The sequence below is a fragment of the Bos javanicus genome, chromosome 2, assembly GCF_032452875.1.
Source record: "Bos javanicus breed banteng chromosome 2, ARS-OSU_banteng_1.0, whole genome shotgun sequence".
Classification (NCBI taxonomy): Eukaryota; Metazoa; Chordata; class Mammalia; order Artiodactyla; family Bovidae; genus Bos; species Bos javanicus.
This window is the reverse complement of record NC_083869.1, coordinates 131,781,248-131,807,180: the sequence shown is the minus strand read 5'-3', so window position 1 is coordinate 131,807,180 and position 25,933 is coordinate 131,781,248. Positions and strand designations below refer to the sequence as shown.

At 38.3% G+C, this 25,933-nt stretch overlaps 1 protein-coding gene across 9 annotated transcripts in view; it reads right to left on the bottom strand.

Moving 5' to 3' along the window:
• HP1BP3 (heterochromatin protein 1 binding protein 3) overlaps positions 1-25,933 on the bottom strand; it is a 39,212-nt gene that overhangs the window by 5,702 nt on the left and 7,577 nt on the right. For 8 of the 9 annotated variants that reach the window (XR_009731999.1, XM_061394191.1, XM_061394192.1 and 5 more), the window contains 8 exons: positions 24,628-24,781; positions 23,208-23,367; positions 20,082-20,225; positions 17,902-17,982; positions 17,051-17,205; positions 6,745-6,835; positions 2,054-2,213; positions 577-688 (listed from right to left, as the gene is read on the bottom strand). Coding sequence is in view for 8 of the 9 variants with exons in the window: in XM_061394191.1 (XP_061250175.1) it covers positions 577-688; positions 2,054-2,213; positions 6,745-6,835; positions 17,051-17,205; positions 17,902-17,982; positions 20,082-20,225; positions 23,208-23,367; positions 24,628-24,781 (1,057 nt within the window). In the remaining variant the exon portion in view is untranslated. The other variant, XM_061394237.1, reaches the window with a different exon arrangement.

Below are 25,933 nucleotides of genomic sequence, written 5' to 3'. Positions count from 1 at the left end.
AACTGTCGTGGCACTTGACTGCAAGTCAAAGTACAAAAAGGCAACAGCCTGGGCACACCAAAAAAAGCCTGGTCCATAGGAGGTGCTCAAAAAATTTTCTAGTTCAATGAAAAAATAAGGCATGTTTAACAGACAAGTTTTCAAAAAAATGTCCTGTCTCTATAGTAAGAAGAAGGCAGATTAGGATTCTTAGAAGTAGCCAATGCTCCCCCTACTTGGTACTGGACAATTAAATAATCCTCTAATAATCTTCCTGTCATCATCATGTACTTTACTGCTTATTAGCAGGAATGAACATGCTAATGACTGGCCAAAGATCTTAAGGAACTCGCTGCTTGATTTCAGGAACACGTGGCTAACAATGGCTCCAGCAGGATAGGCCAAATCAATGCCCTGTTATTGTATGAAGACCTTCTGCTCTAAAACAATACTGCCTGAAGAAGTCTTTATCTTCAAGTACATTCAGCTCAGCGTAATGGTAGTAAGGGCAAATAAGTGAAGCTGCACCTGTAATCTGGAGTCAGATTTTTAAAAGTTGCAATGACCACTACTTCACATTATCAGTTGGGTGCTTACCTGGGATAATAGGGAAAACAGAGCTGGAAGGTGCCACTGAATCCTTTACCAGAGATTTGTTCCATCCACCCATTCTTTTCACATCTCTGCAGGGTTTTCTTCAACAAATGCACTGGACAAAAATTCAGAAATGAAGAAAGTATTTGTTTATTTGGATTTGATAATTCTCTCAACTACAATTATACATTAATTTATTATGTACATTTATTATCCTGTCACATCCAGTATTCTGGCCTGAAGAATTCCACGGACTGTACAGTCCATGGGACTGCAAAGAGTCGGACATGACTGACAACTTTCACATGCTACATGAATCCTTCGTGGTCAAAGGGATTATTAACTGATTTACTAAATTACTATTAAGTGCCCATAAATTTGGCAAGAATTATTTATAATGGGATGAGACTTCAGAGACCATTGTGTCAAATTCCTCACTGCAAAGTGAAACAGTAGCCTAGAGACTAATGGCCTGCCCTACAGTTGCACATAAATGGGCTAACTGTTGACTTAAAACTCAATCTCTATTTCTAACCATTTAAATATTACTGAGTGCCTGTAAGTACTGATAAGCACTTAGGGGAATGTCTATAAAATTAAACCACATATCACATGAATCAGCAAATAGTTACAAAACAGTATCACAGCTCCGAAAGGCCTCACCAGTCCTCACCTTTTACACAAAATCATAAGGCATTCCTTCATAACATAAAAAAATACATACTGCATATGTTAAAAGTCAACATTAAGACCTTGAAGTTAAGTGTTTCATTTAGAACAATATATTCTAGTTTGCATTTTCTGTTACTTCATTTCCATGTTCCTCACCCTACACCACTGAGCCTACTCTCCTACTTTAGTGAGGAAATATCTCTCACTAATCCGTAAATGATAATGCTGGTACAGCAAGGTTTCTAACCTCAATCATCACCTGACAGGGCAAATATGTCCCTAAAAAGTATCTTCTGTACAGGGGTTAAGTCAATAACAAATCACGTAAGCAGTATTTTAACCCACTGGTTTGGTTTCAGGCTGACGTTAGATATTTTGGTAAACATTCAGAAGAAGGTAAAAATATACTATACTTGAAATTTCGTTTTTTTTTGGCCATGCCAATGGACTGTGGGAAAACCACATCCCCTGCATTGGAAGCTCGAAATCTTAACCACTGTACTGCTGGGAAGTCCCACTTGAGAGGTGTTTTGAACCTAGAAATTTCTCTCTATTAGCATAAAAAACCTTTATAGTGAAGTGAAATCAAATTCTAATCCTAAGCAGACACTATAAATTAAGGGTAAGTCTTGATTATTTTTGTTTGTCTTTTTGTAAATAGTAAATTTATAAAGTTGTTCCCTCTTGGTTTTCAATCAGTAGTTAATGCTCTTTCATTAACAGCATGATGTCTAAGGATATTCCCACAAGATAACTTCCCCCACCTTCCCTGGGTCCCCACTGAACGTGCTCAACTCTTGAGTCTTACTTTGATAGTTAGAATTGGTCCCTGGGTGGTTCTCCAGGACATACTTCTTCAGAGCGGTGGTGGAACAGGTCTTCGGCTCATTCATGGCAGCAATGGCAGACAAGATTGCATATTCCATCAGGCTTCCACCAAGCAGGGGTTTCTCCCCTGATTTCTTCAGCTGTTTTCCAAGGAGGAAGAGAAAAGCATCAAGACAACACTCTCCCAAAGCAGCTCAAGACAAGACTCCTCTGCACCAGGTGGGTCGGAGTTCCTGCATTAGCACAGATACGTTTTACAATAAATTGTCAGGTTAGGGACTTTCTCTTCCCACTCATTAGGTATTCAATCTAACTGAGGAGTCCCAACCCTCTTGTGGATATTTTCTCCTTCTATCTATCCCTCCATCCAACTGAAAATAGCAAAAGCCAACCTAACCCAAAGAGAATGACAGCTCTACTCCAAAAAGGAGGTTAACTGATTATGTCCCTGACAAATTAACACTTCTGAGACTACTTCCGTTTTTCTGAACTTGAAAAATATGAGTATTTACAAAAATAATAGTCTTTTTAATCTTGTAAGGAAGACAGCAAAAAGTCTGAAAAATATCTGGGGTATAACAGAAAATTATATAGCATATTTCAAGGACAAAAGGCACCAGAGCTAACAAAGGTGGCACCAGTGAGCAAAAAGGTTAAAGAACAAACTGAGGTATGGTCTATAATACTGATTCTCAAAAGAAAGGTCCAAAACCCCCAAAGGGTTCCTGAGACCCTTTCAGAGGATCTGCAAGGCTAAAATGGTTTTCATAATAATACTAAGATGGGTTTGTCTTTTTCACTGTGATGACATTTGCACTGATGGTGGAAAAACAATGAGTAAAACTGCTGTTACTTTACTACAAATCATGGTGGAGGCGCAGAAATGTACCAGTAGTTAGTGCGTTTTTTACTACTATATACTTAAGGAAATGGCAACCCACTCCAGTATTCTTGCCTGGAGAATCCCTGGTGGGCTACAGTCCACGGGGTCGCAAAGAGTCAGACACAACTGAGCGACTTCACTTTCACTTCACTTAAGAAAAATAAAAGCTAGCTTCACATAGGAATGTCTTTGATATAAAAATGATTTTATTAAATCTCAACTCCAACACATGTCTTTTTGATACTCTATGGGGCAAAATGAGAACAATGTATAAGGCATGCCAGCTGCATGTGGAGGGATGGTGACAGTCTCAAGGAAAATCACCTACTGATTGAGTTCTGAGCTGAATTAGCTCCATTTTTCATGGAATATCCTTTTTACTTGAAGGAACAATTACTAGATAATCTATGGTCATCCAGACTTGGGTATCTGGTAGACATTTTCTTGAAAATGAATTAGGTAAGCCTATCGACTCAAGGAAAACAACTAAGAGTATTTGTTAACCAAATGATAAATTTAACTTTTCAAGAGATTAATTGTGGAAAATCTACACCTACCAATATGAGCACAATAATTTCCCAATACTTAATTGAGACCAGTAGGTGATATTAATGAATATAATAATTTTTGTTATTTTTGATGAAACACGTCAACATTTAAAAAATTTGCATGATTCAGTGAACTATTTTTCAAACGACTGTGTTATAAAATTACACTCAAAGTTCAAAAACTGCACTCAAAGTTCAAGACAGATTGTCAGTAATGCCTAACGCGGTAGGGATTACTGACAACAGACCAAAGAATTTAAGGTTACAGAGTACAAGGAGCTCACTAATATGGTTTCAGGCTTCACATGGCAACTTTACTGTAATTTAAGAAATATCACAAGATCAATTAACATAATATACTATATTAACAGAATTAAGGGCAAAAAGCATATGATCATCTCAAGAGTTTTAGAACAGTATGTGAGAAATCCAACCACCGTTCATCATAAACTTCCAACAAATTAGTAACAGAACTTTCTCAATCTGATAACAGGCATTTATGAAAAATCTACAGCTTTAATGGTGAAAAAATGAATGTTTTCCCTTTAAGATGGGTAACAAGACAAAGACATCTGTTCTCATCACTGTAGCAGATGTTCTATCCAGTGCACAGGCATGGAGGGGGAAAAAAAAAAAGACATCCAGATTGGAAAGGAATAAGTAAAATGGTCTTCGTTTGCAGATGACATTATCCTATATGTAGAAAATTCTAAGGAATCCACCCCCAAAGTCCCAAGGAACCTACAAAAAATTCTAAACTAGTAAATGAGTTCAGCAGATTGCAGGATACAAGAACAATAGATAAACCAAATCTGTTTCTACTGGACAGCAGTGAGCACTCTGAAAAATGAAAATAAAGGTCCATTCACAATAGCATGGAAAATGAACAAAATATTTAGGAATAAATTTAACAAAAGAAATTTAAGATCTATACACTGAAAACTACAAAGCACTGCTGAGAGAAGTTAAAGACCTAAATAAACGATGAGACAATGCTTGTCACTGCATTGGAAAACTCAACATTGTAAAGGCAGTGATTCCTTCTGGATTGATCTATAGGTTCAATGTAATTTCTACCAAAACCTCAGGTGGACTTTTGTGATGAATGAATTGTAAAAACCATACAGAAATGCACAAGACCCAGAGCAGTCAAAGCAATTTTGAAAAAGAAAAGGTTAAGAGAGGATTTATATTTCCCAATTTCAAAACTTACTATAAAACTAGTCATCAAGATAGTGTGATCCTGACATGAAGATTCACATATAGATCAATGGAACAGAATTGAAGAGTCCAGAATAAAACCCTTACACTCATGGGTCAATTACGTTTTGATAAGAGTGCCAAGGCAATTCAACAAGGAAGGGACAGTCTTTTCAGTAAGCGGTGTTGGGACAACTGGATGTCCACAAGCAGAAACACGAATTTATATTCTCATCACACATCATAGATGGATCCCAGCTCTACACGTGAGAGTTAAAACCATAAACTCTCAAAAGATAAGAGTAAATCTTGATTGCAAGCCAGGCAATGATTTATTAGATAAGTCATTAACAAACAAGCAAGTTAGAAAAATGATCAACTGGATTTTACCAAAATTGAACACTTTTGTGCTTCAAAAGACACCATTAACTTAAGAAAGTGAAACCATGGGTCACAGAGGAGGAGAAAATATTTGCAAATCATGTATCTGAAGAGGAACTTGTATCTAGTTATATAATTCTTATATAGGGGCTTAAATGGGGCTTCCCTGGTCTCTCAGAGGGTAAGAATCTGCTTGCAATGCAGGAGACCTGAGTTCAATCCCTGGGTTGGGACGATCCCCTGGAGAAGGGAATGGCAACCCACTCCCATGGACAGAGGAGCCTGGCAGGCTACAGTCCATGGGGTCACAAAGAGCTGGACACAACTGGGTGACCAACACTTTGACTTTCACATATAACTCTTATAACTCATAATAACATAAATAGCTCAATTCTAAAAATAAGCAAAGGATGTGAAGAGACATTTTACCAAAGAAGATAGATAAATGTCCAATAAGTCCAAGAAAAAATGGTCAACATCAACAGTCTTAGGGAAATGCAAACTAAAACTACAATGAGAAACCACTTTGTATCTACCAGTATGGGTATAATTTTAAAAAGACAGTAAGAGAGTTGGCAAAGATAACAAACTGGAACTCTTATACACACACTGCTGGTAGGAATGAAAAATGATGCAGCCACTTTGGCAGTTTCTTAAAGTAAATTTACCATGTAATCCAGGCAGTCCACACTCCTACTTTACCACAAGGGAAATAAAAACATATACCCACACAAAGATCTGGACATAAATGTTCACAGGCAATATTAATCACAAGAGCTAAAAAGTAGAACAACTCAACTTGTGAATGGATAAATAAAATATGTCAGATTATGGAATACTATTTGCCAATGAAAGGAATGAAAGTATTGACTTCTGCTGCAACACGGATAAAACAAAAAAGTATTATGCTAAGTGAAAGAAGTCAGACACAAAAGAGCACATATTGCATGATTCTATCTGTGTGAAAGGTACAGGAAGGTAAATCTACACAGGAAGGAGAGATGAGTAGACTGGATAGGGATGGGAACAGAGAGTGATGCAAATGGGCACAGGAGTTTTTTGGGGTGATGGAAATGCTCTAAAACTGGACTGCAGTAATAGGTGTACAACACTGTAAATTTACTAAATTTTACTGAATCAAATTGTATGTAAAATGATTATATCTTATACAAATCATACTTCAATGAAGCTATTACAAAAAAACTATCATTTGTTGAGTATTGGTACACTATCAAAGAATAGTATTGACTTCTGAAAATTATCCTAATTACTCCACATTTAAGTACTTGGTGTGAGCTGGATTTTCTTCATACACACGTAACCCCAAATATATTAAAAACAGATGCCAGCTGTCTTCTATTAAGCTGACAGTAAAGATTTTCGTAAAAATGATAACAAATAGTAACCTTCTTCTCAATACGGGAAACGCAGTTTTCATAAAAAGTGTTATGTCAACATGTAATGGGTTTATTACTTTTAAAAAGAATAGATATCTAAAAAGGTCCTCAGTTATATAATTTCTAATAGGGTAAATATTAATATGTATAGCCCACCTAAACATAAGCTCTTGGGGTCCTCAATAAATTAGAGTATAAGGAGGTCCTGAAACCAAAACTTTTGAGAACTACTTCTCTACAACCAACCCTTTGAGCTTCTAACCTGGAATGTTCCAGAAGCACCTTTGCCAGTTATTTGTTCTAACTGGCCCCTCTCTACTGCTCTCTGCAGAGCATTCTTCAACAGCTGAGGCCTGCAGAGAAAACAGAAAATAGCGATTAATACATCAATGAAGCAAAGATTTGAGAAAAAAACAGATCCAGGGTCATTCTAAACAACTAAAGTTCTATTCCTATTACACGTGTAGTACTTTGTTAAAATGGACAATAAAACAATAAGTTGTTGGCACTCTTAATAAGTGGTATTCTTTTTTTCTTCAAGCAAGAAGCTAAATTATTACAGAACCAGGTACCATACAGAACTATGTAGTATATAGTGGAAGCAAAACTTTTGAGAGCTACTTCTCTAAAACCAAGCCTACAGAACCAATTTCCCACTTGTCAGGGTACTCCAAAAATCTCTTTATTACCATCAGTTCAGTTTAGTCAGACAATAGCAACACAACTTTGTAATCAAGCAAAGAAAGGGTATCTTTATAGTCCCATCTAATTCTGACATTCTCTTGAGGCAAAACTCCTAGATCTAAAATACATGTGCACACACACACATACCCATGTATACACACATCAACAAAACTGGAGTCATTTTCTGCAATCCAGTTATCTAAAGTCAGCCTAATAAAATATAATTCTCTGAGAAAGAAAATAGGTTTTTTTTTTAAGCATAGTATCTCTGCCTTTAAAGCGCTGTCGTTTAAAAACGCGCGCACACACACCCACACACAAAAACCCAGGTCATCAAAATCAAATGGCAAACATGAGGAAACTGAATTTCATTAAAAACGTAAGAATAAAATGTTGAAGCAAAAGCTGCTCTGTCAAGGGGCAATGGTCTGAGTGGTGGGTGGAGAATCTCAGGTGCAGGGAGAAATCAGTCAGGTTAACTTAGGGCTTAAAAGGGTCTGCAGTACATGACAGGACAAAATGGAAAGCTACAACCCAGGCTAATGACAGGACATCCGAAGAAACAGTTAATTGAAACCCAAAAGGTTAGTGATGTGTTTTGCCACACCTCCGCAGAATTACCAGAATAGCACTCAACCAGCAGAAAATCGTGAGACTTATTTGAGACTGATTACTTGGTAAGTTAAACTGAGACCAACACCTCGGCAGCCCACTGAGGGTCGGACTCCTACCACTTGACGTCCTTTACTGAGCGCCAATACTTCTCATTAGAGAAGGAGTTTTAAATCTTTCATCAATAAACATTACAGGCTGAGCTGACACTCGAATTACTGATTACATTATCCATATGACTGCAGAGGAAGAGTAGAGGAGATCTCATGTGCTAATTAATAGGATGCTAAAGAGGAGAAACCATGGGGCTTTCTTGGTGGTCCAGTGATTTAAGACTCCAGCTTCCAATGCAGGGAGCACAGGTTCAATCCCTGGTCGGGGAACTAAGATCAAACATGCTGTGCAGTTTGGCAAAAAAAAAAAAAAAAGTAGAAACTAAGAAATCATGTACACTGTGACACTCCAAATAAACTCCCTCCCCACCAAATCACAATCAAAATATTTCTAAGCCAGTGCTATTCCATTCAGGACAAATATGATTTATGTCATAACCCAAAACATACTCATTCATCCCATAAATATTTACTGAGTATTTATTATGGTTATGCAGGATTTAACACTTAGATCCAGTCACTAAAGAATTTAAGAGATGATGAAAACATAATAATTATGGCGAAGAATTATACGGGTCAGGGTTGAAGTATGTGCACAGAGCTTTGGGAACACAATCAAAGGAATGATTTAACTGTCAAATGATTTTTCTATTAGTTGCTCTGTAAGTTAGATTCCAACAGAGGATTACATAGCTTGAGTACAACACTGAAACCCTAGACTCTTCTATCAAATTAAATAACTCATCTGAGAAGAATCTTCTTAACCAAGGTTCAAATGCTCTAGGAAATGAGTTATCAGTTAAACTGGTTCCCTTAACATTTTGTTTCCTCAGCAATACCAATCGTTAATCTGATATATACCTTACCCTGGGCCTTTAGCAATCTCAAGAGTTCTCACTCACTCCTACCTTCAGGTATACCATACTTACAGTAAGTGCTTCAAACTTGTCAGGCCCTTTCTCTCTCATCACTGCTGTAAGCTTAGTACGAGCGGCTGTGGCCTCCCTGCTGGGTGGCGCTCTGCTTTGCTCCCATAGTGCACACCACTGTTGGGTCATCAATCTATAAAGGCCTCTTTTATTACGTTACTCAGCTGACAGGCGTCAGCTTCAAAGTCTTTCAAGGCCTGGTCCCACCTCTTGTTAGTCTACTGCCAATCAGACACAGGATTCTTTCCGTTCCCAAAACAGAAAGCCAATTCTTGCCTCCAAATTTTCTCATGAAGCTCCTTTAAGAATGCCTTCACCACTCCATCATCTGATCTAAATTCTACACGTTCTTCTAGAGCCATCTCAATGGGATGGGACACAACTGGATGGGGGCCATTCAAGTCCCATCTCTGTAACTTACTGTTAACTGCCAGACACAACTCCCTTTTCCAAAAAATTCTACAGGATATATATATATGACAACATTTTGTACATATGACGGTGCTAAGTGTTGCTCTAAATGTTTTACACGTGTAGAATAAACAAGAGACAACAACCACCAGAAGAAACAGGTACTACTGCTGCCCACACTTTACAGAAAACTAACCAAACTCATCACACGGACGACAGCCTGTCTAACTGAATGACACTTTGAGCCATGCCATGTAGTAAAAGACGCTTGCTCCTCGGAAGAAAAGCTATGACCAACCTAGACAGCATATTAAAAAGCAAGAGACATTACTTTGCTGACAAAGGTCCATTCAGTTAGTCAAAGCCATGGCTTTCCCAGTAGTCACGTAGGTATGTGAGAGAGCTGGACCATAAAGAAAGCTGAGCTCTGAAGAATCGATGCTTTTGAACTGTGGTGTTGGAGAAGACTCTTGAGAGTCCCTTGGACTGAAAGGAGATCAAACCAGTCCATCCTAAAGGACATCAATCCAGAATATCCAATGGAAGGACTGATACTGAAACTCCCAATACTTTGGCCACCGGATGCAAGAACTGACTCATTGGAAAAGACCCTGATGCTGGGAAAGACTGAAGGCAGGAGGAGACAGGGACAACAGAGAATGAGATGGCTGGATGGCATCACTGACTTGATGGACATGAGTTTGAGCAAGCTCTAGGAGTTGGTAATGGACAGGGAGGCCTTGCATGCTGCAGTCCATGGGTCGCAGAGCTGGACACGACTGAGCAACTGAACTAAACTGCTCATACTTTACTGAAGGGGAAAAGTTAAGTGACAGAAAAATTAAGTCACTTCTTCAGGATCACACAGTCAGGCAGTGCAAGAACCAGATTATAAACAGGCAGTCTGATTCCAGATTCTGCATTTTTACTATGCTAGGCCTGCACTTTCAGTATGTTAATGACTGTCCAGAAGAGTGGAAAAAGCAAGGTTATAACCAAAAAATGAAATACAGTTCTGCTTTCACCAGTGCACAGCCAGGTAACCCAGGCTAAGACTTTTATCAGCAAAATTGAGGTAGGAATACATATTTCTTAAGTCTATTTTGAAAATTACAGAAAACAATGTAAACAGAAGTAGTCTTTTTTTTTTTTTTTTAACATTTTTTAAAGAAGTGCCCACTTTTATTTATTTAAATTATTTGGACGTGCCATGAGGCATGTCAAATCTTAGTTCCCTGACCAGGGATCAAACCTATGCCCTGTGCTTGCTGTGGGAGCCCAGAGTCTTAACCACTGGACCTCCAGGGAAATCCCCAAGAGTGTTTTCAAAAGCCCTGTACCAATTTAAGGAGCTGTTTATATCAAGGTTTTGTTTGGTTTTTTGATTTTTTAAAATAAGATGATTAAACAAGTCTACACTTAGAAATAAAAAAAGAAAGCAATGCACAGAGTGAATGGAAGTTAAGGGAGAGACATTCTGAGTGTCAGGAATCCTGTAAACAAGACAGTTCTATCAATCTGTTAGATCAATTTTCTAAAAATGAATATGACAAAGTTACACCACACACAGGATTAGATATTAAGATTTCTAATGTCATATGGACGAATGAGTGAGTGAGTGAAGTCGCTCAGTCATGTCTGACTCTTTGCGACTCCGTGGACTGTAGCCCACCAGGCTCCTCCGTCCATGGGATTCTCCAGGCAAGAATACTGGAGTGGGTTGCCATCTCCTTCTCCAGGGGATCTTCCCAACCCAGGTATCGAACCCATGTCTCCCTCATTGCAGGCAGACGCTTTAACCTCTGACCCACCAGCCGAATTACCTTTGAAAAACACCTTCTCAGAGGCCAACCCAAAGCCCATGTAAAGCTAACATACCGAGTTTTTCTGTAGGGTTTCAAAAAAAAATCATTGTTAAAAAAAAACGAGGTGACTTACATGTTTAAGTCACCTTAAGTCACTTTAAACGTAAGAATCATATTTAGTATGGTGTGATGCTCATACCGTAAGAATTATGTTGGAATTTGTGTGTGTGTTCAGTTGCTCAGTCACGTCCGACTCTTTCCAACCTCAAGGACTGTAGCCCGCCAGGTTCGTCTGTCCATGGGATTGTCCAGGTAAGAAAGCTGGAGTGGGCTGCCATTTCCTCCTACAAGGGATCCTCCTGACCCAGGAATCAAACCTGTGTCTCCTGCACTGGCAGGCAGATTCTATACCACTGAGCTATCTGAGAAGTCCTATGTTGGAATTTAGACTAATAATACTAACATTAGCTATTCTAAGTGGTTAACATGTTTGAAGGTTCCTGTTTATCAATGAGGAAACCAAAACACAAAGGAATAACTTTTTCAGAGATATAAAGCTAGAAAATGACAGACTCAGGATTTAAACAAAGGTGTCTGGTTCCAAAGTCTGTGCTCTTTACCACAATGCTCTACAACCTCCAATACATGGTAGCAGAAATTCATGTCTCATTTAATATGCTCCAGGGCGTACATTCCTTGAGTGAAATGGCCAGGTAAAGGGTCCGTATCAGCTCACTCATTCGACTTACATTTCCTGAGCATGTACTCTGAGCTAGGCTTGGGGAAAACAGAGGTCAACCATCTAAAAGCCCTGGCTTCAGGAGTCTGACATCTTAATGGGGGTGAGCACGCCATTCCTTCACAAAAAGAATGAACACACAGCACAGTAGCATGGGATGAGTGCTACGGAGAAACTAAGGCAGAGGTGGAGCTCTCCACTCTGGGAGAGGAGGGAAAGGTTGCAAACGTAAGCTGAGTGGTCCCATCGACCAAATGCAATGGGTAGACCATGTGTGGATATTGAGTTGACTTGAAAAAATAAACCATAAAAAAAGTCATTTTGGAGATAGACAACTGAGGACATTTGAACATGGTCTGGGTACCGGATAATGTTTAAGGAATGTTCAGAATTATGTTAGTATCATGATTATGTTCTCTCTACATTTATGTGTATATTTGAAAACTTCCAAAATAAAATGTTTAAAAATAGTAAGATAGTCAATGCAAGCATGTGGAGTCTTACTCCAAGTTTTCAGAGTAAACACTTAAAGGAAGATAAAGAATAAAGTGGATTATGGCAGAAAACCACCCAGGCAAAGGGAACAGCAAGTATGAAGTCTCTGAAGCCAGTAGCAGAGACGAGGAGTAGGAGATTAGGTCGGAGATGCGTTGCAAATGTAGCATGGGCCATCTTAAAGACTCCACCTTTAAACTATCTAACTGGGAGGCAGTTGAGAAGCCACTGGAAGGTTTGAGTAGCAAGATGGTATCACCTAACTTACACTTAAAAAAGTCTCACTCTCATAGCTACGTTAACAACAGACTGAAAGGGAAGGAGTAATAGGAAAAGCAGGTTATTGCTCTAACACAGGTAAGAGATGATGGTGGGCTTAGAAAAGATTGACAATAGTGGAGGTAATGAAAAGAGGTCTGTTTATGTATATATATTAAAAACAAAGTCAAAATAACTGTTTAGAGACCAGTATACACCCAAGGTTTTTGACTTCAGAAGCTGGAAAGATGCTATTGCCATTAACTGAGATGCAGGAGGTACGGGAAGTGCAGGGCCTTTCTGGTGGCAGAGGAGGGACAGAACTGGGGAAGAGGGGGATGATCGTGAGTCTGGTTTTGGACACATCCAGTCAGACATACAAGTGGTGACAGCCAATAGGTATTTGTATAAATAAATGCGGGCCAGATTTATGTATCTACTGTATACTATGTACACTAGTGTATCTATGTACATGAATGTTTGTGTAATGCACAAACATACATACATTTATGTATCTATGTACACTAGTATTGTACAGGTGGTATTTAAAGCTTTGAGAATGAAAAGAATTATCCACTCTGAGGCATCATACAATGTCTATCAGACCCGAAGTTGTATCTGAGGGGCATAATCAGGGTTCTAAGAATGACAGGAAGCCTAAGGTCTAACCCTGGGACACTTAGACACTAAGGAGGCAGGTGGGAAATCTGGAATTCTTAGGAGACTGACAAAGAATGAGAGGAAAAATCAGAAAGATGCAGTGTTCTGAAAAGCAAGTGAAGGAAGTGTTTCATGTAGATGGGAGCCATCAACTGGGTCAAATGCTGGTACAGAGACTTGACCAGCAAGTAAGTATGTCAAGGACTACGAACTTATTACTTCTCTGAGTCCCATTTCTTTGGTACTTTATGGATGGTCCTAGAGATTCTCATATTGAGTGAAGGAAGACAGACAGAGAAAGACTAACCGGCCACTCTGAAGACCACTGAGCGCTTTTCTGAACGTGTGGCTTCTGAGCTGAAACCCCAACAATTCTAATTCTATACCTCAGTGATCCAAAGTACAAACACTGGTCCTAAACTACAGCAGGACAATGTGCGTCCAGTACAAAGACTGTCTACAGAAAGGGCTCTGGATTATAAACACAATTTCCCAGAAGTCAACGTAACAAAGACCTTACACAAACATTCAAAACATAAACCCGGTGAATTACAAATTTAAACAAATTAATGTGTCTGCACGAATCCACAAGGACATGTGACAATCTAAATAATCAGTCCAATAATGAAAATAAAAACAAAAATAAATGGTACCTAATTAAACTTAAAAGCTTTCGCACAGCAAAGGAAACCATAAACAAAATGGGAAGAAAACCCTCAGAATGGGAAAAAATATTTGCAAAGAAAGCAACTGACAAGGGATTAATCTCCAAAATACACAAACAGCTCATGCAGTTCAATATAAAAAAAAAAAATTAAAAAAAAAAAAAAATGAACTGAAGATCTAAATAGACATTCCTCCAAAGAAGATATATAGGTGGTTAAAAAGCACATGAAAAAATGCTCAACATTATTGATTATTAGAGAAATGAAAATCAAAACTACAATGAGTTAACACCTTACACTGGTCAGAATGGGCATCATCAAAAAAACTACAAACAGTAAATGCTGGAGAGGGTGTGGAGAAAAAGGAACCCCCCTACACTGCTGCTGGGAATGTAAGCTGATACAGCCTCTATAGAGAACAGTATGGAGGGTCCTTAAAAAACTGAAAACAGAGCTACCATATAATCAAGCAATCCCACTTCTGGGGATGTATCTGCAGAATAAAGTAACTGGAAAAGACACGTCTACCTCAATGTTCACTACAGCACTATTCACAATAGCCAAGACATGGAAGCAACCTAAAGGTCTAGCAACAGAGGAATGGATAAAGATGTGGTACATATATACAATGAGATATTCTTCAGCCATAAAAAAGAACAAAATAACACCATTTGCAGCAATATGGATGGACCTAGATTCTCATACTGAGTGAAGTAAGACAAAGACAAATATATGGTTATCACTTATATGTGGAATTAAAAAAAAAGGTTACAAATCAACTTATCTACAAAACTGAAACAGTTAAGATTAGAAAATAAATTTATAGTGGGGGGGCATAAATTGGAAGCATGGGATTGACACATACACACTGCTGTTGCTGCTAAGTTGCTTCAGTCGTGTCCAACTCTGTGCGACCCCATAGATGCCAGCCCACCAGGCTCCCCCGTCCCTGGGATTCTCCAGGCAAGAACACTGGAGTGGGTTGCCATTTCCTTCTCCAGTGCATGAAACTGAAAAGTGAAAGTGAAGTCGCTCAGTCGTGTCCGACTCTTAGCGACCCCACGGACTGCAGCCCACCAGGCTCCTCTGTCCATGGGATTTTCCAGGCAAGAGTACTGGAGTGGGGTGCCATTGCCTTCTCCGATATACACACTACTATGTATGAAATAGATAACTAATAAGGATCTGTTGTGTACCACAGAGAACTCTTTGTAATGGCCTACATGGCAAACAGAAGGGGAGAAATTGGAAACAGTGACATTTTCTTGGGCTCCAAAATCACTGTGGTGACTGCAGCCATGAAATTCAAAGACACTTGCTCCTTGGAAGGAAAGCTATGACAAATCTAGACAGCATGTTAAAAAGCAGAGACATTACTTTGTTGACAAAGGTCCGTCTAGTCAAACCTATGGTTTTTCCATTAGTCATGTACAAATGTGAGAGTTTGACCATAAAGAAGGCTAAGCGCCAAAGAATAGATGCTTTCAAACTGGTGCTGGAGAAGACTCTTGACAGTCCCTTGGACAGCTAGGAGATCAAACCAGTCAGTTCTAAAGGAAATCAGTCCTGAATATTCATTGGAAGGATTGATGCTAACACTGAAGCTCCAATACTTTGGCCACCTGATGCAAAGAGCCAACTCACTGGAAAAGACCCTGATGTTGGGAAAGATTGAAGAGGACAAGGGGGCGTCAGAGGATAAGATGGTTAGATAGTATCACTGACTCAAGAGACATCAATCTGAGCAAACTCCCAGAGACAGTGAAGGACTCTGGCGTGCTACAGTCCATGGGGTTGCAAAGAGTTGGACATGACTTAGCAGAACAACGTAACAGATTATGTTTGCTGTACACCTGAAACGAACACAACACTGCAAATCAATTACACCCCAATAAAAATTTTTTAAAAGATTTGGAGTTATTAAATTTTCCAAACAGTGGTGACATTACAGTGGCAGTTTTTTAACAAATGAACTACCATAAAAATTCTCTCAGAGTTTTATCTTAAATGTTTGAATGATGAAGATATTATGCTATTTCTATGTAGAAGTGCTACAGAAGCCTGAATTCTCCTATATTCTCGGTTATAACTCTAAATAGAAAATAAATGAGCTACCAACCAGTTCATTCCTGTCAGCATGGCTACTGTCAAAAAACAAAAACAAACAAACAAACAAACACCGGAAAATAAGTGTTGGTGAGGATATGGAGAAATCAAAACTCCTGTGGCCTGACTGATGGTGGAATGTAAAATGGTAATAGTCACTGTGGAGAATGGTGTGGTGGTTCTTCACAAAATTAAAAGTAGGATTATCATATCATCCAGAAATTCCACTTCTGGGTATTTGAAAACGGTGTCTCAAAGAGATATTAATACACCAAGGTTAACAGCAGCATTATTTCACAACGGTTAAAATATGAAAGCAACCCAAATGTCCAATAACAGACGAATGGGTAGACAAAATGTGGAGTGTGTGTGTGTACACACACACCCACACAAATATTCATTCTTAAAAAGAAAGGAAATTCTGACACATGCAACAATATAGCTGAACTTTAAAGAACATTATGCTAAGTGAAATAAGCCAGTTACAAAATTACTGTATGATTCTATTTGTATGAGGTAGGTACCTACAGTAGTCAAAAACCATAGAGACAGAAAGTAGAATGGTGGTGGCCAGGGGTGCGGGATAAGGGGGAACAGGGGGTTCTTGTTCAGTGGGTACAGTTACAGCTTTATAAGACTGAAAGAATGCTGGAGATGGGTGGCGCAATGGTAGCACATTACTGAAGTGCGTAAGAGCACTAAACACTGTGCTCTTAAAAATGGCTAACAAGGTGCACTTTACATATTATGTGTATTTTATCACAATAAAAAACTGAAAAAATTTAATAATAAGCAGCTGAAAGGACATGGTTTAATGCTGAATATTCTAGCAGTTGACCATGAAAAGTTACTCTATGGTAGTCTTATGAAGGTCAACATGTGGCTTGAGTTTCAAAAAGAAACTACATATGGAGATATGAAAAGGAAAATATCATGGGACAAAAAAAGAAACCCACAATAAAAGGTTTTATTCCTAGCTCACCTAGAAGTAATCTTAAATGAATATTTAATCTCTCTCCTTTCTCATGAAAAAGGGGCTAAGGAAGTAACACAGACATGTGTGCTTTAAAGCCCAGGCCTCTGGCTTTTACCTGATGTCCACTCTAAGTTTGGGATAATACTGAGACACATATTTCCTGATGAGACTGTAGGAAGCTTCTTTAGGTTCACAAAGGCGAGTAAAGGCCAGTGGGAGGATATCCTCCAGTTTTACTTGTGGTTCTGGATCCACTGCAGAGCTCCTGTTCTGAAATGTAATATCAGAAATGATCATCATTACAGGTTTCTGTTCTACTGCTTCTATATTCAACACAAGGGCTTTCCCTAGCTGACTGCCAAATCAACTAGCCAAAAGAAAAACTAACCCTTTTTAGCACATTCAAACAAATCACAGCATTGTGGTGTAATGCCACTGGCGTGGCCATTTCTTTGAGGTAAAAATTTCAAACTGGGACAGTTAAAAATACATATAAAACTGAAAAACAAAGATGTAGAGGAACAGTCATGATTTCAATCACTGACTCAGAGGGAATACTGCATATCTCACAGTTATTGTATACCTTCCATACAACTTTCCGTAAATGAATGCATGTGTCTGGGGGAAGGCTAGGAAGGTAGTACCTGCACTAAAGAAAAACCGCCTCGAGGTGCGGTACTTTTAGGATCTAATGTTGGGTAAAAAAGTACTTGTATGCCTCTTCTAGTTTAAAGGTATTTCACAAAAAAGCAAAAAGCTGTAACTCATACAGCTGCCCATGACTCAATATAGGGCAGTTAGACGCACAGCTTCTGGCTAAACGATAGGAGCAAATGATTACAGCCTCTCCAGGGCTTCACAGAAACGCAGCCCCTGCCTAATGCACAGCAACACTCAGGAACACTGCACCGTTTAGAAGCACCAACAGTGTTACTGCGCTCCGGCAAACTGGTACAGACTTCTTACCTTTCTGTTTCTGGATTTCTGAGGTGGTTTTCTCGATTTCTGGACCACAACAAAACTCCCAGAAGCACCTTTTCCTTTTACCTAAAATAAATTAACTTTAGTTGCAATAACCAGTATTTTTACTTTAAATGATTCTGGTACTCATATTGGTAACTTTAAATTACAGGGCATGGTGATGTAAGAACTAATGTAAAGTGCTGTTAAACTCTTCAGAGAAAAAAGAGTGGATGAGTCAGAAGACTTGGGATTGAACACTCTTTATGGTATCATCTAGCTATTCAATACTAGACAACTCACAAACCCTCTCAGCTTTTGTTTCCTCATCTACGAAGTTGGGGAAGAATGAAAAATGCTATTGTGATAGCAGGTTAAACAGTCTACTACAAGCTTTCAAAAAAAAAAGTTCCATGGAAGGGACACAATCTTCTGGGAAAATGAGAAAACCTCTACCAAGGAAGACAGTTCCTTGGCAAAAGTTCAGAGCCTAGTTAATCTCAGGCCACAATGCTTCCCACAGTTTGTCCATTAGAGATTATTACTGCATAAGGGAAAAGTTATCTAATTTTAGACACTGCACATGATAATACGTGCAAGTCTTATCACGTTTCCATAGTTTACAAATCACTGTCATAGAACTTCAGGTTAACCTGAGTCTTCCACTTTGGTTTTACCGACACCACTAGGAATACAGCAATCAAATGCTTTCAGTCTATAAACTTGTTGAAGCATCAAACTGAGGGCCAGCCTATGAGGCAAAATAGGTCACAAACTATATCTTCATGAAGATAAACATGAAGCTAGCTCATAAACTCTGCTGACATACACTATGATACAGGTCTCTGGTTCTAATTATATTGGTTAGATAATTGTTTTTATGCAATGGTTACTTTAAAGGCTATTTAAACGTTAGATTTACAACATTTGAGAAAGCTGGAATATAGGCTCCACAGCAGGAAACTGTTTTCCTCACTGATGGACCGCCAAGCACCTGGTACACAGGAGACAACTCAGTAATGTATTTGTGAAATTAAGGACTCATTGAAAGTTCCTAAGACTTTAAATGGCTGAGCGGCACAGAACTCTGTATTAATCAAACCATGCAGAAAGGTTCAGAAAAAAGGCAACAGGACTCTGGGGCTGCAGTGAATTAGATCCTCAGAACCATCTTTGCTGCTACCACGGGACCTCAGGAGTTACTTCATCCCTCTGGACTTCTGAAGAATGTGTAGACAAGAAAGCTCATTCTGGCATTAGTGTCATGATCTTAAGCAATGTGGAGTTTAAAAAAAAAAAAAAAAAAAAACTGAGGTAGAGATGATTTACAATATTGTATTGTACAGTTTCAGGTACGTAACAGTGACTTATATTTTTACAGATTAAACTCGATTTAAAATTACTGTAAATATTGCCTATATTCATTATGATACACAAAGCATCCTCAAAGCTCTAAGTAGTGTTTTGATGTACTATCCAAACTAATATGGATTGATGCCTGAAATCAATATTGGTTTTAGTATTATTCTCAATTTACTCAAGTTCTGATGCTTCCAAAAGCTTTAACAGATTTAGATACTAGTAAGTTAAGGTAAACCTATTTACAAAGCTAATTTATGATGATCACCAGTCTAGTCACAGAAGTTAGGTTTTAAAACTAACAAACCTAAGACAAGAACTATGATCTTTTTTGGTGCTGCAACAACAGGCCAGCTCAACCCCACTTCTCACCTTGAGCACTACATAATCTTAAGCACAAGCAGCCCCCAAAGGAAAGCCAATTAAAAGTACAGGCAGGGGTTTTCCCTTGTGGTCTGGAGGCTGAGACTCTGTGCTCCCAGTGCAGGGGATCCAGGCTTAATTCCTGGTCAAAGAACTGGATCCCACATGCCTCAACTAAAGATCCTACATGTCACAACTAAGATGTGGTACAGCCAAATAAATAAATACTTAAAAAAAAATTGTACAGGCAGCTAGAAAAAATTTACACTATCATATTGCTTCTGTTCTTTAGAATACTTACTAAAGCTAATTGGCACCAGTGACTTTGTAAAACCAGGTTAAGCATAAGCCCTTCATCATTATGTTAACTTATTTTAACGAACTCACAAAGCACAAAAAGCCTAAATGTTACTATACATGGATTTATAGCTAATATATGCTTATTATAAATAACCATTTAATACCTGTTTGATAACACCTCTATTTAATTCTCTTTTCAGTGCCTGTTTGAGGAGGTAGCCCCTTCTCTCCAGCTCCAAAGAAGGGTACTTATGGATGATGTATTTTCGAATAGCAACCACGGAGGCACCGCTCTTCTGGAAGCATGCCTAGGAAACAGATTATTAAACCATACACATTAATTTAAAATAGCTGTTTTTCATGTGTTTTCTGACATGTATGTTTTCAAAATAAATTATTTTGGAAGTGAACTTGATAATGGATGATAAAATGGCAACAAAGAGTGAATAATATTTCTGGTAACTTCAGTTCATCATGACTGTGGAGAAATACAGAATTAGCAATATTTCTGCAACAATTTTAAATCGTTAAGAAGAGCCAAAGAGAAGATACAACATGTGAACAATGTTCTGTGTTAATGAAAAAGCTTCTCCCACTCTAATACTATTCTGCACCTAGAAGACATCCTCAGCCTGACAGTAAGGAGACCAGGACACTCTACAGTGTGCAGTTCACAGACTTGGCCCATTTTACAGACTTCGGCTCACCAAAACCAATATTTCTCTGCAGGCTTTGTGTCAATGCTAGCAGATAATATAAGCAAAGACAATCTGAATAAATGGCGTAAAACTGGGTTTACAAATGCAAAGCTTTCAGGGGAGTTTTGGACAACAATGAGAGCGTTCAACTGCTATTTCAAGTGCCCTCTTCCTTTCCCATCCTATTTCTCTATATTTCATCTGACTAATGTCCATGGAAGATTCAAGCAGGTCATTAGGCCACAAAGGTAGCAATTTTTCTTCAAATGCTTTACATTTTGCAATACCCATGCAGTATCTGTTGCCCACCAATTTTGTGTAGCTGTTACCTATAAATTGACCATAGGATTTAGTAATTGTTATTGGATAAAGACTTGGGTGAAAGCTTATATACTGACAGTAAAGAAAAATGTCACAGACAAACGGACCACAAAAGACTATACAACACAAAACAGGTTAATATGGACTGTGTTAATAAGGATCATCTACTTCAAGCAAATGTCTCCAACCTATTACAACCGATTTAAGTTTACTCCTGATCTTACAAGAGAACACAAAGTAAAGAATATCAAGCAGAAAAGAACATTAAGGCTACAACAACCCCCTGCTCTACCAAACTTATAATAAGGTGAAAATAGATACCATCTATTTAATAATGATTTAATTCAGAAAAAGGTATCAGTGATCTGAAATTATAATTTGTTACACTGCATGGAATACACATGATCCACTGGATAAGATCTTACAGAGAAACACAAATGAACATTTTGGTCAACCCAACATCTATCTTTCATTTGTATAAATACGCATAATCATATTTAAACTATTCTTTAGAACTACATATACTGTTTAACTGTTTTATTATTTTAAAAATTTAGCCTCTTCTTCACCTTCACTATAATCCTGCTTCAAACCTAAGCTGAGTAATCACAGCTCAGCCTGCTCAGTAAGTGAAAGTCGCTCAATCCTGTCTGACTCTTTGCTACCCCATGGACTGCTAGCCTCCTCTGCTTATCCCCTGGGGCGGGATTCTCCAGGCAAGAATATTGGAGTGGGTTGCCATGCCCTCCCTCCAGGGGACCTTCCCAACCCAGGGATTGAACCAGGTCTCCCAAATTGCAGGCTGATTCTTTACCTTCTGCGCCACCAGGGAAGCCCAAGAATACTGGAGTGGGTAGCCTTTCCCTTCTCCAGAGGATCTTTCTGACCCAGGAATTGAATTGGGGTCTCCTGAATTGGAGGCAGATTTTTCACCCGCTGAGCTACCAGGGAAACCCAATCACAAAGTGAAATCCTTACAAAAAGGCTACAAAAAAAACAGAGTTCTCACTATAGTCAAGCTATCTAAACCAAGAAAGTTTTCTTAATGAGTTGAGAGTAATCTTGAAGGAATGCAGGGAGAGGGTGGAAGGTAAACTCTTTCCCAGTTTCTATGGCAGTGCTGTCTTCTCAAATTCTAGGCATGACCAGTAGGCTCCGCTTTCCTACCTATATCACTTTCTGTTAAGTTCAACTAAAGCCTTCTCTCCCCAATTCTGATTCAGATCCTAGCAAAAGAAAATCAGAGAGTCTATGGCCTCTGTTTTAACTACTCTTGTCATGTGATCACGTAAAATAAACACAGCAAAATTAGCCAGAAGAATTCATGCACAAAAAGGCAAGGTCAGATGAGAAGATTCCCTTAAAATAGGAAAACGGTATCTGATGATCACACAAGCTAATGAAAGTCAATGAATTATAGGAAAGTGATAAAGCTATGGAAGGAGGATAGTTTTTCCAAGTATTTTGGAATGACTAGGTGATGAAACCAAGTATTGAGGTTTCTAAAAGTTTCCTGTAAGTTTTCTAAAAGTTTCTAGAAGTTTTCAGGTGTGAAAGATAACCACCTACTAACGTTAGACGTAAGCTCTGAAAATGAACCTAAGGATAGTATGCTACTGCTGTTTACTCGCTCAGTTGTGGCCAATTCTTTTGCAACCCCTTGGACTGTGCCTGCCAGGCTCCTTTCCATGGGATTTCCCAGGCAAGAATACTGGATTGGGTTGCCATTTCCTTCTCCAGGGTATCTTCCTGACCTAGGGATCGAACCCCCATCTCCTGCACTGCAGGTGGATTCTTTAGCGCTGAGCCACTGGGGAAACTGTAAAGATAGTATACATTTTTAAAATAAAAATTTTCTCGATGTTACTCTGAGTAATAATTAGATTTCATAAAGGCGAGGACTCTGTTTCTCTTATTCTATGCTGTATCACTAGTAGGATTACCTGATACAGAGAAACTAGTCCATAATGGTGTGCTGAATGAATTAACATGTTTAACCTTCAAATAAAAACTACACTTAAACTCAGTTAAAAAAAAAAAACTAAAAGCTAAAAATACTTGCTATAGCAAATCTGAGTTGTTAAAAAAATTAACAGTGCTCATCAAACGTGATATTATAAAAACATGAACTTAGCAACGGCTCTCTTCCATTTAGTCTCTTTTAGGAAGCAGAGCAAGGTTTCTGATGTCCGCACAGGAGTATGCCATTTTCAAATACGCAAGACACAAACAGAATAAATCTATGATGAACTGCTTGAAATAAAAACTTGCCTTAATGGCCTCAGTTAGGATTGCATCCATCTTGGGACGTGGGGAGGAAGCCATCGGTGTTTGTTTCTGGGCCCTGGCTAGCTGGCTGGCAGAAAGGGTAGCCCAGGAAGGTATTGTTTTTTTCACTTTCTTCTCCTTTTCTTTAGACTGATCTTTCTCACTTTAAAACAAAGAATTATTATTATGCAAGATAAACTCTTCAGAAAGAAGTATAAAGTCAGAAAGAAGAAAAGACTGGTGAGAAATAAAAATCAATGTTTTAATTCATTTCCACACTGAAGTGATATGTAAAGTAAGCATTTTACAAAATAAAACATTTTTAAAAAACTGGGCACTTTAAATGAGCCAAAAAGGTGTGTTCTCTCAGGTGCACACAGGAGAGAGAAGTTATATAAACCAGAACTAGCACGAAGGGCCAGTACATAAAAGAAATGAGCATTTAAAAATGCATTCCAGTAACAGCTACAACAGACGCAATTCAGCACAGTGCGAAGAACTCAAGCTCTGAAGTCAGAAAACCTGAGTTTGAGTCTTAGCTCTAACATTTACTAGTTATGTGATCTTAGCAAGTGACCTGAGCCTCAGTCTCCCCATCTTAAAAGAGAAACATTATACAAAATACTTCACAAGGTGCTTCAAGAAATTATGAGATTATGTTTATACAAAGTTTTGTGAATCACAGAGCATTATACAAATTTTACTGTAAGTAATAATAAAAACATCCCATGCACCTAAAATACAGGGTAGCTGCTAAAAATTCCACAAACATCACAAGTACTTATGATACTGGAATGAAGGATTAGAATTCCACCTAAAAGGTATAGTTATTTCTAAGGCATTCTTTTATTTTAAAAGTAATTCCTCACTGTTCTCACCAATTATGAAAAGAAAATGCTACCAGCTGTCCTGCAAAAAATAATTTTAATTAAAAAAGAATCACCATTACACTGTACAGGTTATTGAGAGCAAATTCTGCTTTCAGATTCTCAAAGTCACCCTCCAACTGAATACTTCATCAAATATATACAGTTTTAGGTCACTCTAGCAATGTCCTGGTATAGATTAACGCTAACATAAACATGTAAAAATAACTCACGCCTGGCACAGAGGGAGAAATAAAATGATGAAGTATCTCCCAGGTCAGACTTTTAAAGTCACACTACATTTCTTACTGAAAACCGCGTTCTGAAGCCAAGAAGAATGAATTATACATTAGTCAAACCATTGTTCTAACTACTACAAATTCTAATAGGCCATACAACTACATCATAAGCCTATTTCAAAAGATAATTCCCCCAAAATTAAATCTAAATATCATGTATCCAGCATAAATTAACATTATACCACTTAAAAAAAAATCTGATCCATATTCCTTTATATAGTCTTCAATTATAAAAAGCAAGAAGGCTTAAGTCCTTACTCCTTTTTGGTTTCCTCAGAAGGCTTGTTTTCTTCCTTCTCTTCATTCTCAGGTTGCCCCTTTGGCTGCTCTGTCTCACTAGATGTAGCAGGTGGAGTTTCATTCTCTTGTTCCTCTACAGTAGAGATAGATTCTTCTGAACTTACATCTGGTTCTTAAAATAAACCAGTAAATCAGGTGAGTAGAATTGCATCAAGTAAATACATTAGAGCCTGAGTCAATAAAAGGATAAAAGCTCATCTCTTTAAACAGGTTAAGTCAAATGTTCCAAGTAACAGTTGTACTCTAAAATGAGTAAATGTCTATGAGTACTGTTTTTTTCCTTCGTATCATTCAAACTGTCTATATAATGGGTTGCCGATCCAAACCATTATGTGAGAAAAGGAAAAGGATCAGGAAATTACACAGCCAGTGAAACTCTTTTATCCCAAATCGAATCTCTTGATTGTTCTACTCCATAATATTAAGGATAAGACTTATAATTAAGAAATTAGCCATTTTATAGTTGAAAAGTATTAGTAAGGGAATAAATAATAAAAAATTAAAATGAAATTTTCAAGTCAAATGATTTGGGCAAGGGTAGAAATATGAGTGGGGGAATACTGAGGTCTGCAATTGCCTGTCAGTCTTTTCTCAGGAGGTCTCTTTGAGCAGCTACTATGAAACAGAATCCCAGGAAATGATTAAGCAGAGACTACGAAGGATGTCAGGGGCCAAAATCAGGCAAAAAGAAAAAAAGGATATGCTTGAAGAGTTTGGTCATTTAAATTACGTGAACTCATTACTAGCATAATGAAGACTTCTTTGGGGCCCTCACATAAGTATTTCCTTCTCTAGTGGGTCATCCCGACCCAGTGAGCGAACCCAAGTCTCCTGCATGGGCAGGTGGATTCTGAGCCACCAGTAAAGCTCAAATTTCAGGACACTCAATTGTAATTTGTAAATCATCCTGGATTATGCTCTTCAACCAGACATGCAGATAAGTCAAAAATTCTCCTACATATGTTCAGCCAAAATCAAGGCTCTAGGATCAGATGTATCTGGATTCAATTTCAGAGCTTCTAATGTTCTAGTTCACATTATCTTGGGGCAAGTTCTTTGACACTTCTGAGTACTCTTACCTCACAGGGTTGTTATAAACATTGTATAAAATGGTTTAGGGAAAACCTGTAGGCCAGCACTTGCATACTGTGATTCCCAGCCTCCTTTGGCCTCTTCTGCTGCTTCTATAGCTGTTTGGCAAATACTAAGGCTAGAACTTTAACAATGGTATCTGGTGATACAGATAACTACAAAATATGTATTT